The sequence below is a fragment of the Suncus etruscus genome, chromosome 18 (genome assembly GCF_024139225.1).
Source record: "Suncus etruscus isolate mSunEtr1 chromosome 18, mSunEtr1.pri.cur, whole genome shotgun sequence".
Taxonomy (NCBI): Eukaryota; Metazoa; Chordata; class Mammalia; order Eulipotyphla; family Soricidae; genus Suncus; species Suncus etruscus.
In genome coordinates this window covers 62,265,213-62,287,670 of record NC_064865.1, presented here as the reverse complement: position 1 = coordinate 62,287,670, position 22,458 = coordinate 62,265,213, and the positions used below count along the sequence as shown (strand labels likewise).

General features: G+C 47.2%; 2 protein-coding genes across 4 annotated transcripts in view; one reads left to right on the top strand and one right to left on the bottom strand.

The window, feature by feature from the left end:
• TMEM14C (transmembrane protein 14C) overlaps positions 1 to 22,458 on the top strand; it is a 1,060,545-nt gene that overhangs the window by 717,554 nt on the left and 320,533 nt on the right. The window contains exon 1 of one of the 3 annotated variants that reach the window (XM_049765093.1): positions 8,952 to 8,955. The exons of the other annotated variants lie outside the window; for them this stretch is intronic. The gene's annotated coding sequence lies outside the window, so the exon portion shown is untranslated. Of the gene's footprint in view, positions 1 to 8,951; positions 8,956 to 22,458 lie in introns of those variants that run through there. 3 annotated transcript variants of the gene reach the window in all.
• Positions 1 to 22,458, bottom strand: part of LOC125995956 (uncharacterized) — a 120,740-nt gene that overhangs the window by 62,569 nt on the left and 35,713 nt on the right. The window contains exons 7-11 of the mRNA XM_049764899.1: positions 19,063 to 19,133; positions 18,503 to 18,618; positions 12,968 to 13,088; positions 10,232 to 10,291; positions 3,326 to 3,435 (exon numbers count right to left, since the gene is read on the bottom strand). Coding sequence (XP_049620856.1) covers positions 3,326 to 3,435; positions 10,232 to 10,291; positions 12,968 to 13,088; positions 18,503 to 18,618; positions 19,063 to 19,133 — 478 coding nt within the window. The remainder of the gene's footprint in view (positions 1 to 3,325; positions 3,436 to 10,231; positions 10,292 to 12,967; positions 13,089 to 18,502; positions 18,619 to 19,062; positions 19,134 to 22,458) is intronic.

Here is a 22,458-nt window from a genome sequence, read left to right as displayed (position 1 = left end):
TCCCGGGAGCTCACAGAGCTTGGGCTGAATCTGTGTTTAATTCGGGGCTGGAATAGAAGCAGGAAGGGGGGTCCTGGCCCAAGACAGGCGGGTTGCAACCTTCAGGCCCCGACCCCACTAGGTTCATGGTCAGGTGTGCCAGCCACGGATGCAGATGACCCTTTACCCACTTGCCCACCACGCTTAAAAATTCTCCTCTGCCTGCTGCCTTATCAGACCTGTGAGTCAGGAATGATTGCATCCCCAAAACTGTGGGGTACAGCCTCTAGCACCCAGATAAGCTGGCACAGGGATGGGAGTGGCAGAGTTCAGTGGATGAGACCTGTGTTGCAGCCTGGCCCCCAACACCCACCATAGGGAGTAACCCCAAGTCCTAGAGGTCGAATAAGCATGTGTGGGCCCTCATGTCCCAGCCACAAAGAGAGAGGGCAGGAGATGAGTGAAGAAGGAGAGGGAGGATGAGGAGGGAGAGGAGATGAAAAAAGAGGAGGAGGAAGAAGAGCAGAAAGGGGGGCCGGGAAGGTGGCGCTAGAGGTAAGGTGTCTGCCTTGCAAGCCTACGGACCATGGTTTGATCCCCCGGTGTCCCATATGGTCCCCCCCAGCCAGGGGCGATTTCTGAGCGCATAGCCAGGAGTAACCCCTGAGCATCAAACGGGTGTGGCCCAAAAACCAAAAAAAAAAAAAAAAAAGAAGAGCAGAGAGGAGAAGCAGAGATGGGTCTCTCTCACTCAGCATGAAGCTCAAAGAGGCCGACACCCTTCTCCGAGACTCGCCTCCTGAGTCCTGAGCGTGTGGGTGACCAGGCCCACACAGCACCCGAGGGTGGTCTCTGAGAGTCCAGCTCAGGGGTCCGCCTGGCTCAGGGGCAAACCCTGATGTCATGTACATAGCCACTCGCTATGTCCTGGCCCCAGGGAACCCTAATTTGGGGGAAACTCACTTTCCTCCATTAGTTTGCTTCTTGTCTGCGTGTTGGCGTCAGACCCAGAACTTCGCACCTGCAGGCCACCTCTCCAGTTCTGTGGGCATTCCTATAATGCTCAGGGCTTCCTCCTGGCTCTGTGCTCAGGGGGTCTATGTGGGTGTAAGGATTGAAGTGGGGTCCGCCAGGCACAAGGCGAGTGCCCAATCTCTCCCTGTGGAGGCACCTGCTCTGGAATGATCTGTAACTAATTGCCTGCCAACAAAGCTGTTCCCTGAAGAAGTGGTCACCCTCTCGGCTTCAAGGCCTGGATGCTGGGCTTCTGTGGAACATGGGCCCTTCACCAGGCTGATCAAAGGCATCGTGTTCCGAGGACACTGAGGGCACAAGGCAGGGGGCTTTGCAGAGGGGGACGGAAAACTACACACACACACACACACACACACACACACACACACACACACAGATGCACACACAGACACATGGACACAGATTCACAAAGAGACACACAGACATAGACACACTGAGACACACAAGCACACACACGCACGCAGGCACTAGCGAAGCCCCTTCCCAGCCCACCACGTTCGCCTATCTTTGAGCCACGAACACGGCGTTCCATGTTAAGCACATTTTATGGGGATTCGGAGGACTTGGGGCAAGGCAGCCCCATAAATGATTTACCAGCACTCCTAAAACATCAAGGAAATTGCTCCGATGGTATCTCCGCCCGCTTAAAGCCACGTTTATAGGGGCCCCGCGGCCCCCACATCCTGCGCTGGGGTTGGGGAAGGGGTTTCACGGGGCTCTGCGGTTAATGAGCCCCATCCCTGCCTTCCGCTGCCGGGAGGGGAGATGGAGGCTGCGAGGAAAAAAAGAGAGTTGGTTGAGCACTGGGGACCCAGCTGAAGGTCCATGAGATCCTGTGACCCCAGGGGGTCAATGGGAGCTGACCTCCAGAACCCTGAGTGACCACCCGAGAGGGGCCTGTAGCTGGATGCCCCCCATCCTGTGCCCCCCAAGGCTCCTGTTTTACAAAGCAACAGAATGAAGCAAAAAGAGGAAATCAGTTCTGGGGGGTGTCTCAAGTGCTTTGCAGCAGAGGACTGAGAAGACAGAGACAAGGATCGCAAGGCTGGTACCCAAGGTTGGCACCCAAGAACACATTTAGAAGGAGATCTGGGAGTCAAGCTTGGGAGGAAACACGTAACTGAGCTAGCATGGATAGGGGTGTCCAGGGCAAACCCCTGATCTCCACAAAGTCCCAGCATGGAGCCAGGTTCCAGGAGGAAGAGGAGAGGTTTGGGGACGATAACGAAGGAGAAGGTGGCACCCCCGGGAGGAACCAGGCCCCGTCACAGAGACAAGGCCAAGGGCTGGCAGGACCCAGCAACCTTAGGCCATGGTTCCCCCCATCTCTGGACTTCCTGGTCCCTCCTGGGCCCTGCTCTTTCTGTCTCTGTCTGCCACCAAGGCTCCTCTGGGCATGTTTCTCCTCCTGTATACCTGGCACAGAGCCCAGAGTCCCAGCACCACCGGGTGACAGCTGAGGGCAGCTTTGCCAACTTCACCAACTATGGTCACCCCTGCCTGCTCCCACAGCCCTCCAGACATTCTTGAGAACCCTTTGCCACTTTTGAGCAAAGGTTGGCACTGGCCATTGAAGTCCCCCAGTCTCGGCTCTACGTGTCCCTCGTCCCACACCCGGTTGCGCTAGGACCCTGTCGCGTGGATGTATCTTGGATCACAGGTGGGTCAGTCTTGGAGTTGGTGAGTCAAGGTCCAGAAGCAGAGCATGGGAGGAAGCGGCCCCAGAGAGCAGGGAGTGCAGTGAGGGCCAACAAGGAAGCACATTGAGAAGGAGAGCTGGAAAGGGTCACTTGGGACAAGAATTGGGAGGTGAAAAGAGGGAAAGTGATAGGCAGGACACCCCTTCAGTAATAACATTGCAAAATGCAGTGTCTAACGGTTAGACATTAGATAATGTCTAAAAAATAATAATATATATTATTTATATATAATAATATATATCTAATAAAAATTATATAATGGTTATCTAACCAGATAAAAGGGAGAGAGAGAGAGAGAGAGAGAGAGAGAGAGAGAGAGAGAGAAACCTGCATTATGAATTGTAATCACGGTGTTTAAATAAAGTGATTTACCAAAAAAAGGGGCCTGAGCGATAACACAGCAGGGAGGGCATTTGCCTGACACGTGTCCAGCCCAGGTTCGATCCTGATATCCCATAGGGTCCCCTGTGCCAGCCAGGATTAAGCCAGGAGTGCTGCCAGATGTGGCCCAAAAACATTTAAAAAGGGGGAGGGTCAGGCTGCAGAGAGAGCTGGTGGCTGAAGAGGAGAACTTGCCATCAGGCTGCAGGGAGAGGCATGTCCCGACTCACCAGACAGACACACGGTGCTTCTCCAACTCCTCCAGGTAGGACAGGGCTGGGGGTTGACCTTCGGGCCTTCCCTCTACTTCATCCTCAAAGTCTTTATTCAGCTCTTCTTCCTTACCAGGGAACAAAATAAATGGGGGGGGGGGGAGGAGGGAGGACAAGTATTTTCATGGACCGGCCGCAACCCAGAGCCCTGTGCCCCAGAACAGCTCTGAGACTCACGGAACACCAGATTCCTGGGTTCCACGATTTCCACACTGCAGTGACCACCCCACATTCCCGATTCTCTACCAAGATTCTGTCTCTGGTGGGGGCAGCCAGGGGAGGGGACAGGGTGTCACTCGAAACCTGGCTTGATTTCTCCAGTAGTTAAAATAAAAACAGAGTTGGAGCCACAGTTGGACAGTGGTGGGGTGGGTGTTTGTTTGCTTGGCACATGGCTGACCAGGGTTTGATTCCCAGCATCCCATGTGCTGAGCACCACCAGGCATGAACCCTGAGCTCAGAGCAAGGAGGAAACCTTGAGCACTGCCGGGTATGGCCCCAAAATGAAATGAAACGAAACAAACAAATAAATAAATAAAATAATAAATACATAACAATAAGTAAATAAGTAAAATAATAAATTAGTAAAAAATAATAAATAAAATAATTAGTAAAAACAAAATAATAAGTAAAGAATAAAAACACACCTAGCCAAATCCTGGGTTTCACACAGAGCTCAGATGACAGGCTGAGGAAAGGGGTGCAGGCTGCACCCACATGCTCCAAAGTCATGAGGACTCAGCCAGCAATGGACAGGGGAGCAGCTGGACCTCAGGACACCAGGCTCTGGCTAGGGGTTACCAGCACAGGTGGGCATCTCCAGTCTGAGTTCCACAGCCTGGACCCCCAGAACAAATGCAGTCCACAGAGAGGTAGAGCCGTTACCTGGGCTAAGCTCATCCGGCAGCCCCTCAAGTGGGGTTCAGGGCACAGGCCATCCTGGGGGGCCACTGAGCCCAGACATCTTCTGAGCCACGCAGTGTTGGTAACCAGATGGAAAAACCACCAAGGAAAAGGACTCTTGGTCCTATGCTCCCTTGTCTCACACCTATTGGAGCTTCAGCTCGTGGTCACACTTTACTGAGACATCTGTCCCCCAGAAAAACTCCTTTCCTGGCACAGAGGCTCTCCCTGACCTGTTGGAACTCAACACTCAAGGCCGCCCCTGGTGGAATATATAAGCACAGAAGGCAGTGAAAGACACATGCTCAGAGGGAGGACTCTCGAGGGAAAACTCTTGCCCAGGGGACGACTCTGTGCCCAAAGGAAGGACTCTGCCAGACAGGGGACTCTGTGCCTTTGAGGGAAGACTGTGGCCACCAGGAGGACTCTGTGCCCACAAGAGAGAATTTTGTGACTTTGAGGGAGGAGTCTGTCCCTTGGGAAAGAACTCTGTGCCCTCAAGGGAGAAGGTTCTATGCCCTAGAGGGAGGACTCTGTTCCCTCAAGGGAAGACTCTACTTATTGAGCCTGGAAGGCTGAGAACAGAGCTCCGAGATTCAGAGCATTGGTAGAGGCTGAAGGAAATGCCACTCCCGGTTCCACTCAGACCCTACTGGGAATCCTTCTCAGAGTTTCTTGGTCTCCACAGATTCAAGAATCATGGCTCAGTGAATGGACCCAGGGCCATAGGACTGAAAGAAATGAGGAGTGTGAACAACTCTTCACCGGGTCTTTGGCAGCACTGACCGAGTGGATTAATCTCAGCACACACAACACGTTTACACAGCCTGCCCCACGCCCTCTGCACAAAACCTAGAATGTGAGTCCCTTAAGGTCTTCAATAGTGCAGCAACGTGGGTCTCGAATATGGGGACAATCTCACCCCTCCCCACACCTTTTGGCTCCTCCCAACCCCTCTGCCCAGAAATGGGGCTCCTCGACCACCACTGCTGATCCTCATGTCATCCATCTGTCTGTCCACCCATCTGTACATCTGTCTTACCTGGCTTAGTGGCTCTTGACCTTCCTCCGAGGGCTGCAGGCGCATGGGCAGGCAGGGCCCCATCTTTCCAGAAATGCTCCCTGAAATCAAAGCAAACAATCACAATCCCAGAGGTTTTTCAGGCCCCATATTACTGACAGAGGAGCAAAATTAATGACATGTTGGGTTTCAGCAAATTGTCCTTTTTCTTCTTCTGGTGAAAAATGAGAGATAATAGCTAAGATATACAAGGCACAGACTGAACTTTACCAGAGGAAAAAAGATCTAACCCCATCCAAAAGTGGGGAGAAGAAATGAACAGACATTTCCTCAAAGAAGAAATACAGATGGGCAAAAGGCACATTAAAAAATGCTCCACATCACTAATCATCAGGGAGATGCAAATCAAAACAACTATGAGGTACCATCTCACGCCACAGAGACTGGTGCACATCACAAAGACTGAGAGCAATCAGTGCTGGTGGGATGTGGGGAGAAAGGAACTCTCTTCATTCACTGCTGGTGAGAATGCTGTCTAGTCCAGCCTTTATGGAAAACAATATGGAGATTCCTCAGAAAATGGAAATTGAGCTCCCATATGATAGAGATATGCCACTCCTAGGAATATATGTACCCTAAAAACACAAAAACACAATACAAAAATGCCTTCCTCACACCCATATTCATTGCAGCACTATTTGCAATAGCCAAACTCTGAAAACAAGATGGCCTTCAACAGATGAATGGCTAAAGAAACTGTGGTACCAGAGATTGGCGCACATCACAAAGAATGAGAACAATCAGTGCTGGCGGGGATGTGGAGAGAAAGGAACTCTTATCCACTGCTGGTTGGAATGCCGTCTAGTCTGACCTCTATGGAAAGCGATATGGAGATTCCTCCAAAATCTGGAAATTGAGCTCCCATTCGACCCAGCTATTCCACTCCTAGGGATATACCCTAAGAACACAAGAATACAATACAAAAACCCCTTCCTCACACCTATATTTATTGCAGCACTATTCACAATAGCCAGGCTCTGGAAACAACCAAGATGCATCTTCAACAAGTGAATGGCTAAAGAAACTGTGGTACCTATACACAATGAAATATTATGCAGCCATCAGGAGAGATGAAGTCATGAAATTTCCCTATACATGGATGTACATGGAATCTATCATGCTGAGTGAAATAAGTCAGAGGGAGAGAGAAAGAGAGACGCAGAATAGTCTATGGGTTTTAAGAAAAATAAAAGTCATTTTTGCAACAATCCTCAGAGACAATGAGAGGAGGTCTGGAATTTCCAGCTCACTTCATGAAGCTTACCACAAAGAGTGGTGAGTGCAGTTATAAAAATAACTACACAGAGAACTACCATAATCATGTGAATGAATGAGTGAACTGGAAAGCCTGTCTGGAGTACAGGTGGGGGTGGGGTGGGATGGAGGGAGATTTGGGACATTGGTGGTGGGAATGTTGCACTGGTGATGGGGGTGTTCTTTACATGACCAAAACCTAATCACAATCATGTTTGTAATCAAGATGTTTAAATAAAGAAAAAAATCTAAAAAAAAAAGAAACTGTGGTACATATACATGATGGAATATTATACAACCGTCAGGAGAGATGAAGTCATGAAATTTTTCTATACATGGATGTACATGGAATCTATTATGCTGAGTGACGTAAGTCAGAGGGAGAGAGATAGACACAGAGTAGTCTCACTCATTTGTGGGATTTAAGAAAAATAAAAGACATTACTGTGATAATACTCAGAGACAATAGAAACGAGGGCTAGAAGGACCAGTCCATTGAGCTCCTATATAATCCAGCTATACCACTCCTAGGTATATACCCTAGGAACACAAAAACACAATACAAAAATGCCTTCCTCACACCTATATTCATTGTAGCACTATCTACAATAGCCAGAATCCAGCAACAATTCAGATGCCCGACAACAGATAAGTGGCTAAAGAAACTGTGGTACATATACATAGTGGAATATTATGCAGCCATCAGGAAAAATGAAACAAATTACAGAACCATCTTAGTAGGATGCTGAGCACTGGGGCAGGGGAGAAAGGTTAGTTAGGGAAGGGCATAGTAGGACTACGGGGGACGGGCAAACTGCAGGCAGAGGGCATGGGACAGGCTGTATAGACGTGCTGTGTGTGCTGAGAGTCAGCGATGCCAAAGGCCCGGTCAGGACTTGTCCCCACACCCCATTTCTCTCAGTCTTATGGACCTGGGGCCACCCTGGCCTCACTCATTGAGCCATGATTCTTGGCTCCAGAGCCCAGAGGCATTTCTGGCATCTGTGAAGACCAAGAAACTCTGACAAGGATTCCAAGTAGGGTCTCTTTTTCAACTGTGGTTGAATTTTTGGAGAGATTTGTGAATTTTATTCAACTTTTTAAGAAACCTAAAATAAATTGCTTTTATTCTTTATTTATTTATCTTTCATTGGAATGGTTTTCTCAGATTACTTTAAATCTAGCTTGCTCATGTTTTCTAAATCTCTTCATCTAGAAGCTCAGGAAACTGATTTGACTCCTTTATTCTTCTCCACGGTAGTTTTTTTTTTCAATTATAAATATTCCTATATGTAATGCTTTCATGTCACCTCACACATTTTGGCATGCTTTGTTCCTATCACAATGAAATCCGAAATATTTCCTTCCTTCCCTGTGATTTCCTTTTGACCTCTGGCTTTTGTGAGAGTTTGCTCTTTAATTTCCCAATTTCATATAACTTGGGTTTTATCTGATGTCTTCCTGTATGCCTTTTAATTTAATTCTATTGTAAGCAGATGTATATATACAGATATTACAACAGAATATACTGTAATACATGTATGACCACAGAATACATACATGCCATTTATTTAAACATCTTACAATCCAGTGAGATCTAACTGATCCTAGTGGTGCTCAGGGATCATTCCGGGGAGTGTTGGACGATCATTCAAGAGACCCAATCCAGGTTGGGTGTGTGAAAGAAAACCCCTCAGTCTCTGTACTATCTCTAGGTTCCAAATTTTAAAATGTTAGTAAAATATCTATTTATTTCAAATATCTCAATGGCTTTCTGCATTTAATGTCTGTATATCTCCTATTTACCTTTTAATCCCGATAATTTCCCTTCTAATGTGGGTGATTTGCAGTTTCTCTGCACATCTAGTGAAGGCACATCTAGTGAGACAAGGGTCTCTTAGAAGATTGTCTTCCTTGTAAAAATGTGTATTTTTTTTCTCTGCAATGACCATTAACTCCATTAAGCCACACACAGGCTTGAATTCGCATTGCAAGACAAGGAGCCCTTGCAAAGCAGGGGGTCTCCAAAAGATTTTTTCAGCAGGACTCAGCCTGGACACCCCAGCTCCTCCTCGGCTGTGGGGGGGCGGGGATTTCCTCTGGATAGGGCTGGGGGCAATACCAGCTCAAGGTTTCATGAACAGTGTCCAAGAGAGACCTCTTTTCTTGGGAGAAATATGAGCTGGACAGCCAGTACCGAAGAATCCTTAGCGTCAACACACAGCAGATTTTGTTGTAGGGTACCCTTGTGTTTACTTTTCACACTTGCACAACTGTCGATGACTGGCATGTTTGGTTCTATGGTGCCTCCTGAGGACAGCCCCCTCCCTGGTTCAAGAAGGGGGTTCTCCGGGGCTGAAGCAATAGCACAGCAGGGAGGGCATTTGCCTTGCAGGCAACCAACTTGAGTTTGATCCTCGGTATCCCTTATGATTCCCTGAGCACTGCCAGGAATAATTCCTGAGTTCAGAGTCAAGTGTTACCCATGAGTATCACCAGATATGGGCCAAAAACATTTTAAAAATAATAATAAGAGGGTCAGAACAATAATAACACAGAGGAAGGCATTTCCCTGACATGTAGCTGACTCAGGTTCAATTCCCAGCTTCCCATGGGGTCCCCCAAGCACCACCAGAAATGACTCTGAGCACAGAACCCAGAGCAACCCCTGAGCGTCACCAAGTGCAACCTCAAAGGGAAAAAAGGAGGCGGGCTCTTATTTCTTGAGCATTTGGTTCTGGACCCTGTCATCCCTGAACTCACTGCCAATCTGGGGGGGACCATGAACTAAGCCCCTGCTGGCTTTTTTCTTCTACTCTGGGGTCACAGCAGATGCTTGGCAGAGTTCCTGACACTCACTGAGATTTGGGATCCCCTCTGCACACCCTTGACTTTAGCCCGTTCTCTGATTTCGCTCCTGGGCTCACTCTGCCTCCTCCCTTGGTCACCCGAGCCCACTCTGCATGGGAAAGCCAGGGTGTCACATGGATTATGGCTGGGACCCAGGGAAACCACTTTCTGCTGTTCCCCTAGATGGCACCCACTGTGGGCCCCGCAGAGAAGGCCTGTCCATCGCTGGAATCATAGGCATAATCTCTAGTGCCAAGGACCTCTAAAACAGCTCCATCACACACAATCCTCAGAGCCAGGACTGAAGCCACGATGCTGTTGTTGCTGCTTTTTAGCAAAAAAAAAAAAAAAAAAAAGTGGACTGGGATTCTGGAGAGAGCACTGCAGGAGAGTTGCCTGCCCCATCCTCAGTACCCCCAGAGGGTCTGAGGTCGTGCAGGAGTCATTCCTGAGCACAGATTCTGGAGTCATTCTTGAACATGAGTCCTGGAGTCATTCCTGAGCACAAATGCTGGAGTGAGTCCTGAGCAATTCAAAGTGTGACACTCTCCTGCCCCTCTAGAAGTAGGCAAGGGCACCAGTGTCACTGCCTGGACCATCCTCAGGTCTGAGTGACCACAGTCCCAGAGCAGCCATGATTCTGCATGCCCACCTGCTTCCCTTGGACTGCCTGCCTGGTTGCCTGTCTGTCTGTCTGCCTGCCTGTCTGTCTGTCTGTCCCCTGCTCAGCTGTCACAGCGCACTGAGGCACGGACGTGTTTACAAACAGCACTCACCTGCCGACGTCTCCGGGATGTGTCTACCGGATCCCCTGGAGTCAACCGAACCGTCACCACCTGAATAATGCATGAGAGGCACGCAAGGAAAACACTTGTCAAAAATGTAGAATGTCCCCGCACGGCCGCGTGTCTCGATATAAATGTGCATGCGTGGAAGGCGTGCTGGCCAGGGCTGCGCTAATCTTTTTTACTTGGCACATTTTTAATGGTTTTTCCAAATGACCTTTGCAAAATTAATCAAGACGCTGACACAGTCCTTGGAGAAAGGCAAAGAAAGGGGGCGGCTTCCGATCACTTGGGCCTAAAACAAAACACAACAAAAACATACCAGCTGGAAAATGACAATGCGGAGAAAACATTCATGGTGGGGAAAAATGAATGATTGAACATAGGAGACAAAATCGTTGTCAACCATATTTGTGATAGGGTTCCTAAAATCTCATTTTTTCCCTCATTTTTGGTCTGGATCCTCTGGCCCAGATCTCTGGGTACCAGAATAAGAGACACCATGATTTTTTCCAGAGTTTCACAGCAAGAAACATCTCGAGTTAAAGAGGGGCCGAAGTTCAAACATCTGACTTCATATTTTGCCCTGTGCACTAATAAAGTTTGTCTCTGTATAAAAAAATAAAAATAAATAAATAAAGATGGGCAGAATATACAGCAACTATGTGTACAAATAAAAGTACAAAGAACCTGGGGAGAATGCCAGCAATTGGGCAGGATGAAAATGAACAAAATAAAAACGATCGAATTTATTTGTAATCACATTTCTGATATTATTTTTTTTTTCTTGGAGAAAACGACAACCCAAGTGAGGCATTTCCTCCCCCGTAATTTCAGTGTGAAGGAAACCGCCATATGTGTCTCTCATGGTTGGAGAATCAGAGTCTTGCATTATTTAGCATATTAAGAATCGCAGAATTTTAAAAAGGACCCTTGGACTGCCTCGAGGTTCTAATTAAGTAAACCTCAGCTCGGTACATTTAAAACTCGAAATAGAAGAGATTTGACTCCTTTTTTCCCTGCTCCCCCCATTTCTCCACAGCCAAGGCCCATCCGTATAATAAATATGGAAAATCTTTGAGATGATCTAGTTTTCCTTTGGCTTGAGGAATTAAAGCTATCTATTATTTTAAGAAGTTTTTAATCGAGGCCAGCCGTCTAAGAGACAACCGGGGTCCCGCGTCCTTTTGAATCATGGCCCGTCGGCTTTCTTATTTCTGCCCAGAATATGCTTGTCAGGGAGGAGGCCCCACGCCCTGCTCCTATCCTCGCTCTGCTGTGGGTCCTTCTCCTCTTTCCTTGGGGACAAAGGCTCTTGTCAAAGCAAATTAAGGACTCCTGGGTTGGGACCCAACCCGGACCATATTGTTTTCTTTTTTTTTCCTGGGCGTGTATTAAATATTTGATCACACGGGACTAATTAGCTGTTCTTTCTGCAGTTGGAGGAGCGAGTTCTGGCACAACGGGGAAAGCTCGGTGGACCCACCACATTCATAAATCATCGCCTTAAATACAGTGATTTTTTGCCATTTTAGAAATGTCAAAGGTGTCAGCGTTGTCCAAATAGACCGCTTAACAGAGACTATTTTAGTAAATTGGAAATGACTTCAGCTAACTGACACTCGGAGGCACATAATCGCTACAAAGGGGCAGAGAAAGGCCAACCCATGGCCCACTCGAGGCGCTTTCCCGGCCCACATTGGGTGGGAGCCACAGCCTGAGACGGGTCAGCTCAGAAGTAGGTCTGGTGCTGGGGACATACGGGTTAGAGAAGGAGAAGAAACATCTTCTCTTTCAGACCAATGGTCTGATATGGACTGGTGGGAAGTCAGCAGGAAGCTTCTAAAATGATATAGATAGATGCAAGCCACAAAGAACGTCTTTGCTGCTGCGGCCAGCTGGACCCAGAGAAATGACCTTGATGAAGAACCAAGGTCAAGATCCTCACAAGTCTCCTGGTCACTGCATCCTGGAAAGAACAAATTCACCTGCTGGGGTTGATCAGCAGGGACTGAAGAGTAGGAGCATAGGAGCACTGTGATGATGAGAGCTGGGAAGGGCCACTCTAGACAAGAGCTAGGGCTGAGAGGAGGAGGGTCATAACTAGGACATTCCTTCAGGAAGAGCAGTGCAAGCCAGAGCATCTGAAAGGGAAAAGGAAAGGATGAAAGAGAGAGAGAAAGAAAGAGAGAGAGAAAGGGAGGGAGAGAGAGAGAAACAGAGAGAGAAAGAGGGAGGAAGAGAGAGAGGAAAGAGAGAGAGAGAGAGAGAGAGAGAGAGAGAGAGAGAGAGAGAGAGAGAGAGAGAGAGAAAGCAAAGGAGAAGGCAGAAAAGAAACTGGGAATATTGGCGTCAGGAAACGTACCCTGGTTTTGGACATTATATGACTGAAACTCAACCATGAACAACTTTGTAACTGTGTGTCTCATGTTTATTTAAGTAAAATATTTATTTATATTTGTCATGTAGGAAAAAAGTGGGGTACTAAAAGCTTCCCAGGTATATCCCTGAGCCCCCAGGTACAGCTCTGAGCCCCCAGGTATAGTTCTGAGCACCCCATGTATATCCCTGAGCCCTCAGGCAGAGCCCTGAGTTCCCCAGGTATAGTCCTGCACTCCCAGGTATAACCCTGAGCCCCCAGGTACAACCCAAAACCCCCAAGTACAGCCCTGAGCCCCCAGATATAGCCCTGAGCCCCTTAGGTACAGCCCAGAGCCCCAGGCCCACTGGGTTGCCCATAGTTCCAACCTTGCAGGCTCCCAGCAGCACCGCAGAGAAGGCGAAGAGGAAACAAATTTCACTGCAGACAAAGGAGCCGGAACTGCGGTTTGGCCGGATTAGAACCTTACTGAAAGGGGAGACCAGCGGGTGAGTTGGTTTCCCAGACCTGTCACGAGGCCTAATGGTTGCTCTTTGGGGTGCTCACAATTGTTGGAAAGCGGATGGCAACAAAACCTACTTTCATTGCTGCCCAAACCACAAGGTCACGGTCTCAGCCCCAGGAAACAAAACCATCTTCGACTTGTGTGTCGTGTGACGTTTTGGCACCACAGAGAGAATCAGCTGCTAATGACTAATAATCGGTGACACTTAAGCCTCTTTCCATTGAGAAAAGCAGACTGGCGCATGGTGCTGGTTTCAGTCTTCTCTTTTGATCAGTGGTTGGCAGCCACAAGACTCCGCAAATGCTTCTGCCACCGCACCAGCCCACTTGCAATCTCTGAAGACACTTTTGCATTTGCCAGATTCATAATAATAGTAACAATAATAATAATAATAATAATAAAGACCCATGACCTACCAGGACACAGCTATGATGTGAGGACAAGGCTCCGTGTAGTTCTTCCTTCCAAGCAGAATCTTGCATTTTATTTTTGGTTTTTGGGTCCCACCCAGCAGCACTCAGGAGTTCCTCCTGGCTTTATGCTCAGAAATCACTCCTGGCAGGCTCAGGGGACCCTATGGGATGCTGGGATTCGAACCACCGTCCTTCTGTATCTACCTCCAGCTACCTCTCCGGCCCCCCAAGAAGAATCTTAACACACAACCCACTTCTGCCATCCCGATGAAGATTTTTAATCTTTTTATGAAAGTCGGTTTCCTCTTCATTTTTCTCCTAAAAATATTAAATGCTCCATCTTAATGCCTCAAAAGAACCAGAAATTTTCATATGCTATTCATGAGCTTTCCTCGATTACCATCAATTAGCGCTTTTCCAGAACTTGGAACATCCCAAACTATTTGGAGGGAGAAATGACATCACCAAGCAGAGAGAAGGGGACAAGAGGGGCTGGGGTCTTGACCCAGCTACACAGCCAAGAGACATGCAGATGAGCCGTGTGTGTGTGTGTGTGTGTGTGTGTGTGTGTGTGTGTGTGTGTGTGTGTGTGAAAGAGAGAGTCAGAAAGACAGACAGATGAACAGACATGCAGATGACAGAGAGATAGATAGACTCAGGCCAGCTGGCACCAAAAAGAAGCAGAGAGACAGATCCATGCCACTCTGGGTGCCCAAGAGAAAAGCAACAACAAAAGTCTGCTGAGAATTCCCAGAACAAACAATCCAGCTAAGCCATGGGATGGGATTTGTGAGTCCTGAGGCCAAATCAGCCTACTCCTGATTCGAAATGTTTCTCCTCGACACGACGAGTTTGTGACCAGTTCATCCTGCACCTCCAAACTCCAAAACCATGCCCCCACTTCGTCCTTTTCTCCAATGGTCTCATGTCTGTGCTGGACCCCTTGACCCCACCCTATGCTACAGTGAAGAGGTGCAAGAGGAAGGCACAGGAAGGATAGACAGAGCCAAGCGACTCTGGTGGGACCCAGAAAGTAAGAGCATCCCCGGGAGTGTGTGGAAGACATTGCAGTGGTTGGGGATACTCAGATGGTGGGGCAGGCAGAGTATGATCCCAATGGACTCAGGTGTGGTGTTCAGAGGGGTGCAAGACGGACCCGAAAGGGAGGGGAGTGTTCGCATTTGACTCCAATAGTGCTAAGGTGACAGGGAAGAGAGACAAGTCACAGCAGTAGGTACTGCCCCCCCCAAAACCACCACAGTGAAGTGACATCACCGAGAAGACGTGTTGGAGAACCACATCAATCAACAGAAGATTCTGTAGCAACATTCCAAGGCCATGCAGGAAAACAAGTGGAAAGGAACAGAGGAACAAAGAGAAAACAATTATTAAAGTGACCGATTTGGACCTTAACATACCAGTGTGGTAAATGATCTAACTGTTCCAATTAAAAGGAGGGGTGTGAGACAGCACTGAAATCTGAATTCCACTTGCGAGTGGCCTAATTGTGTCTGAAAAGTGGATGCCTAACTCTGTGGCACAGGTAGATTACGCAGAGAAGAAACCATAATCAAAAGTCAAAGATCTGTTGCATAGACACGGGCTTTTGAAACAAAATCAGATTAGCTACTTTCATCTAAGATTAAAAACCAAAGGAGTTCAGAGCAGAAATTAAACTACCAGACATCGAGACGTATTACAGGAAGATGAAATGATCTCCAAGCTGAGAAACAGCGATCGCGAACTCAGATGCACCAAGTAATAGAACCTTAAAGATGTGAAGTGAAAACTGAGAGAAAACAGGAGAAAGAGAAAAATTCCCAATACTTCAAACCAAAGACTATGGGCGGAGGGATGGTGACACTGAGGGTGGGCCGGGACTGGAACATAGTGTGTCTAAAACTCAACGGCGAATAACTTTGTAAAACATGTTGTTTTAATAAAAAAAAATTGTAATAAGAAAAACTCTTCCATTTCCCCATCTCATCAAATAACTCTAGATGGAAAATTAGCCAGGATATAGCTAATAGATTAATAGGCAAAACCTAATTTGCACAGAAGACACACAGACGATCACACCCACCCACACACAGAGTCACACAGATGCACTCACACGCTCACACACAGATTCATGCCCCCTCACACATGCCACGCACACACACACACACACACACACACACACACTGCGTCCCACAGCTGTTCCATCTACATCTCTCCCCCAAGTATTTACGGTACATTCATGAACATAATATCCTTGACCATAAAAGAAACCTCTTCAAATTGAAAATAATTAAAAACATATCGAATCTGGTCTTTGACCCAATGAACTAGGAACAGCCGTCAGTCACAGAGAAAAGGAAGCTTCTAGACTTTTGAGAATCAAATCATCAAATCACGAAGTCTACATCGAAAAAGGAAGTCTCTGAGGAAACGAAAAACAGGACCGAATCAAAAAGCAACAGCTCAAAACGCAATGAGAATTCATTGAAGGAAGGCTGAGAAGACGTGTCTAAGACAAATGCTTATATCAAAAAAAAAAAAAAGATAAACCCCAATCTTTTGCGATCTCACCCCAGAAACCAGAAAAAAAAAAAGGAGCAAAGAAGCTCACAGGAAAGTCGGTGAAAGAAAAGAACTGGTAAAAAGCTGCAAGTGTCGGAGAGCTAACACAGCGGCGTTTGCCTGGCAAGCAGCCGATCCAGGACCAAAGGTGGTTGGTTCGAATCCCGGTGTCCCATATGGTCCCCCGTGCCTGCCAGGAGCTATTTCTGAGCAGACAGCCAGGAGGAACCCCTGAGCACCGCCGGGTGTGGCCCAAAAACAAAAAAAAAAAAAAAAAAGAAAAAAGCTGCAAGTGTTAAAACTGGAAACAGGAGGGACTGGAGCGACATTTGCCTTGCACACAGCTGACCTGAGTTCAATCCCTGGCATCCCATATTGTACCCCAAGCCTGCCAGGGGTAATTCCTGAGCACAGAGCTAGGAGTAAGCCCTGAATAACAAAAACAAAATAGTACAACACAACAACAATAACCTGGAAACAGGACAATAATCAGAAAAAAACAATGAAACAGAAACTGGATATTTAAAAGACAAAATAAATAAGGAGACGTCAAGCAAGACTAATAAAGTCTAAAATAATTTAATATTCAGAGATAAAAAGGGGGATCAGAGCCAGAGCGATAGCACCGCAGGAAGGGTGTTTGCCTTGCACACAGCAAATCTGAGTTACAGCCCCAACATCCCATAAGTGATTCCTGAGTGTAGAGCCAGGAGGAACCCCTGAGCTCTGCTGGTTGTAACCAGCCCTGGACAGTCACGTGTCTGCCTGACTCCCCCTACATCTCGTGGGGGCTGGAGAGGAGCAGAGACTGCCATGAGCCAAGGTTTCTGCCAACCAGGAGGGATGGGGGGGGCGACAAAAACCTCCCAAAATCTAGCAATGCTTAGAGCAAATGAGAATGCAAAAGCCAAGTCCATTCAAGCACCGTTCGCCACATCCCACGTTCCGTCTCACTCTTTCCCTCCCAGCTGGTCCCAGTTAGGAAATTCAAAAGCTGCAACTCGAGGAAGGAAAGAGGAAAGGCAGAGAGGTGAGGAGGAATTTAAATGCTCAGCTAGATAGGGATATGCTTTGAAAAATATTTCAATGTCTTTTCCCTATTTTGAAGAAGTAGCGCTATCTTTGAAAATATCCTGACTATATGTATCTCTGCTACACAAAATGGAAGCAATTTCAGTTTTTTGGTGGCATGAACTACAAAACAGGCAGGATATAGAAACAACCCAAATTTCCAGTGCTGAGGACTGTACCAAGAAGTCGTGGTACAGACACATGATGGCCTGAAATAGTACACAGCTGTATAAAACGTTATTAGTTCTGAATTCATGTTAGAACCAGGTTATAGGGATTGCTTGGCTTGTTATTTTTACCCCCAGATGCACCAGTAGTAGCATATGGCATTGTTCTCCCCTAAATTTTGCTATGCCTATGCAAACAGCTGCCCACACACACCTTTTTGCTGTATTTATCTGTTATCTTTTAAAAAAAGAGAGAGCTTACTAAACCTTCTGCTATTGTATTAATGACCTTGTTGTAGATACAATAATTTCCACAAATATACTTGCTACTGAGTTTTCTCTTCTTCTGTTTTTCTTCTTCTTCCATTTTATATTTTTAGTTTTTCTTTCTATTTTTCTCAATAACTTTGTTTACCCTTATCTTGAAACAAACATAATACGATCAGTTATGCCAACTATGTGGTGCATTTTTTAAATAAAAAAATATTAAATAAAATAAAAGGTTGGGTTGGTTTGTTTGGGATTTGGGGCCACACCCAGTGACGCTCAGGAGTTATTCCTGGCTCCGCACTCAGAAATTGCTCCTGGCTTGGGGGGCTATATGGGATGCCGGGGATGGAACTGCTGTTCATCCTGGATCAGCCACATGCAAGGCAAACCACCCTGCAGCTGAGCTATTGCTCTGACCCAAAATGTTGTTAATGTTCACTGCAACGTGGTTGGAACTGGAGGGTCTCACAGTCAGCAAAATAAGTGAGAGGAGAAAGACAAGTACAGAGTATTCTCCCTCAGATGTGGAGGACAGAGAGGGGGGTAAAAAAGGACTCCAACATTATCCAAAAATGACAGGCCCTTGTCCTTAGAGCACCAGAGTAAACTGACGGAATAGATGAGGGTGAGGATGACACAGTAGTGGCCTCCCCATGTGTGGTCCTGGGTGGGTCTTCACACAGGTGGCCTCAGACGATGCCCATGGCGTGCGTGGTCTTGCATATATGTCCACGCCATGCTCCTATTGATTCAAGAATCTCTCTATGCCACGCCTGCCCTTTTTTCTTTTTTGGGGGGGTCACACCTGGCAGTGCTTAGGGGCTACCCCTTGGTCTGTGCTCAGATAGTTGTTCACAGTTGACTGACAGTCACACAATGTCCAAAAACCTTCACCAGCGCAAACTCTGGCCTAGGCAGGCAGTCAATGTTTTGTACGTGAACATATGACCCGGCTTGCTGGGTGAGGTGCGTGAGGTGGAGATGCCGCCTCGGAGTTGCTCTCGCCTGGCCTGCCGAGGGAGAGGTCGCTGTGCCCGTGAACTTTCTCACTGCTGTCCCCTTCCCTCGGCATTCCAGTGTCCAGCACTTGTCCGAGACTGTGCTGTCGCCAGTTTTCTTTGCATCGGAAAGAGGTTTTGATGCCCTCACCCCCACCCCACATCCCTGCCTCTCATCCCTCAACCTGTATCTCACCCCTGCCCTCACATCTCACCCCTGCCCCTCACTCCTCACCCCTGATCCCTCACCACACACCCCTGCATCTCAACCCTTCACCCCTCACCCCATATCACTGTCCCTCACCCCCTGCCTCTTACCCCTCACCCCTGCCTCTCATCCCTCACTCCTGCATCTTTGCCCTTGTCCCTCACTCCACAGCCCTGCCCCTCATCCTTCACCCCTGCACCTCACCTCACAGCCCTGTGTCTTCACCCTCCCCATCCCTCATCCCACACCCTCACACCTGCCTTGCTACTCAGCTTCGGCTGCTGTTCTAGCTCAGCTTCTCTTCCCATGATCTGCTGGCCTGTGCAAAAGACAGAACAGGAAGGTCCTTTGACCCATGTCCGATGCACTCCTAGGCGATGCGTGCAGCTCTGGTGTGTGCACCCGAAGGTACACCTGTCCCGCAGTAGACAATGACCATCCTACCATCGCACAGACAGATCCTGGATCAATTCTATGGCATCAGGACATCTGCAGGGCTGGCCAGATGGGTGCCCCTGTCCCGTCAGCACGGGGCCGACTCCTGAGCACGTTTCCCAGCAAAATCTGGGTGCCGAGGAGATGGTCACAGCACAGAAGTCAGAGCCAGGTGCCTGCCTGGGGGACTCTCTTAGTACTCAGCACTCACCTGGGAGTGAGGAAGGTGAGTCACAGCCTGTGGGTCCCCTCATGATCTACTTGAGCATGCAGTGGGATGTATATGTGTGCACAAGTGGATGTGCCTGGCCATTTGTGTGGCATGTTGTACATATGTCAGTTCACTGTGCATGCCTCAGACATGTGTGTGGTTGTGTGCCATGTAGATGCCCGTATAAATGGATGAGTGGAAAGTGGGGCCCAGGGTGTCCACATCCAGCTGCTCAGGGAGTAATTAATTCAATTCTCTGGGGGGGGTCACACCTCTGGTTCTCAGGCTCCCTTCTCTGATAGAGGCAGTTTAAGAAATACACTCACATATACCATTACATCACAACAGGCAACATACATGACAGAAATATGGTTTTGCACCAGGTCAAGATAATGCTCTAGGTATCGTTTTAGGGGAATGAATCCATGAACCAGAAATGCCTCTGTGTGTGTGTGAGAGAGAGAGATTCTCTCTCTCTCTTTCTGAGAAAGCCACAAAGGTCCACAGCAAGCACAATATATCTGAAAAGACATGATCCCGTCCTACGCCCAGTTGATAATCATCCACACATGCATGAAATCCATTACAACAGACGAGGAAGCGATGCACATTGAAGCGGACCAGGAATGGGACCAGGCGCCAACACGTAGGAGCCTTTGGTCCATGTCAAACATGGCCTTTTCACAGAGAAGAGGAGGTGGCGAGCCCAGCGGCAAAACTTCTCCCTGAGATGTGGGAGGTGATGGCGGTGCCCAACAGGTCAAGGTGAGCCCCGCTCTGCCACTATGGTCTCCGGTACCAGGAACAAGTGTGTGCCCCCAACCTAGCATGAGAGAGCAACAACAACAAGGAGATGCAACCCCAGCACAGCGCAATGGCAACTGGAAGGGAGGAATGGAGAAAAGGTGAAAAGACCCCCAAGTTGGGAAGGATGGACTTGGCTAGGCGATGGGCATTGGTGGGTTGTGTGTTATTGTTATAAATACTGTTATCTTGTTATAATAATATTTAATGTTATAAAAATGTTATATTACATACAATTGTATTATTGTTATAAATAAATCCACATCTGGCCAGCATGCCAGGCACCCTGAAATATGGAAATATTTGTGGACTCAGACTTCTGGTGGCTGTTATGCTGGACTTGGGATGTCAGTCCTGGTATCTCATTAGGCTAATACCATAATCAATGTCATTAACTGGAACTATTACCAACAAGCCCATCTCTGACTGTTGCTGAAAATACGTTAATCTCTCGTAGAGCGGTCGGAAAGGGGGTCTAAACTGCCAGAGAAAATTGTGATCAATCTTTTGGTAAAGGAAATTATCACCTTGTAAAAATAAAGCAAATCACTCATTTAGCCATCTGTAAATATATGTTTATATATTATCTATCCTATCTATAAATATACATATTGTATTTATATATTGAAAGATTTATTGCTTCCTTAGTACCTGATGAAAACAGTCCCTGAAAACTTCTTCTAAAGTAAACTATCATGTGGAAACCTTTAGAACCTTTGGTTGGGAATATTTCCTCTTTCACTTTCTTTATTGTTTTTGTGGGTTTATTTGTCTCCCATTCCTGTAAACATAGAAGATTAAAAATCTAGAGCTAAGAACTAAGAAAAGTCCCTAAAAGAGAGGGAAAAAAATTGGAACAGTCAGGTTTTGGAGGGAAAAAAACTTCTGTTTCAGTGGAGCAATTTTATATTTGATTATCTAATTATGTAATATAGAAACTAATGGTCTCGCCCAGGGATCCTCAAACTTTTTCAACAGGGGGCCAGTTCACTGTCCCTCAGACCATGGGAGGGTCTGACTCTAGTAAAAACAAAATTTATGAACGAATTCTTATGCACACTGCATAGATCTTATTTTGCAATGAAGAAACAAAACAGATACAAATACAATATGTGGCCCGCGGGCCATAGTTTGAGGACCACTGGACTCTCGCCCATGACTACATTTCCTTTCAGAAGCCCAGAGTCGAAAGAAATGCATTAATAATTAAAACTTCCTTCCTGGGATTATGAAACGAAATGTAGCTTGAAATCTTGGGAGCAGATGTGGAGAACCAACTCACAACCAACATGATGCTACAAAATCTTTCCAGAGAGGCTGGTTTGAGCTATAGGAACAGCAGGCCACAGTCACACTTGCCACCCTCCAACATAAACACAGCCCAGCTCTGACCCTGAACGTCATCAAGTCACCAAGTCCCTGCCCTATCGCTTCTGGGTCATGTGTCCATGCAACATCTCCAAATTTTAGTACCATCAGTAGTCCAGCTGGATCACAGTAAATCTGCAGGGAAGGTTTCATAGAAGTCCTTCGAGCTCACGAAGCCTAAACAGTAGCACCAAAGTTTCCATGAGCACCGACCAGCCCAGCCGATCCTCAGACAGTGGCTTCGGTAACACCACTCACTGGGAGATAAGATTATAACCAAATTGAAATGGGTCATTCCAGTTTGCTTTTGTGTTGTAACAAACAATATGAAATCAATTTGTGGATGCATGCAAGGAGGGTGGGAAACTGGGGAAATAGCAGGGAAGAAAGGTCACACTGGTAGTGAATTGAAGGTTGGTACATTGAATGCCTGAAACAACCCGTTATGAACAACTTGGTAAAGTATGGGTATAATAATAAAAAAAGAAGAAGTCTAGGCCCCAGAGTATAAAGGAAAGATATTGAGTGGAGAAACACAAATATGAAATTATGGGGAAAATAGCCAACGGGCATCAGTCTTATTGGTGGCAATAACAACACTTTAGCAGCCAAACTTAGAAAGGTGCCTGTTATGCTGGCAGGCTGGATGGGTAGAGGATGGTGGCATGGCATTGACTCTGGGGATGTGGGTGGACGGAGGTTGACACAAGTGGTGGGATTGGCCATGAAACACTGTATGTCTAAAACCCACCTCTCAATAATAACTCTACCAATCACAATGATTTAAATTTTAAAAAATTTTAAAGAAAAGAAATTCTGTGAAGTC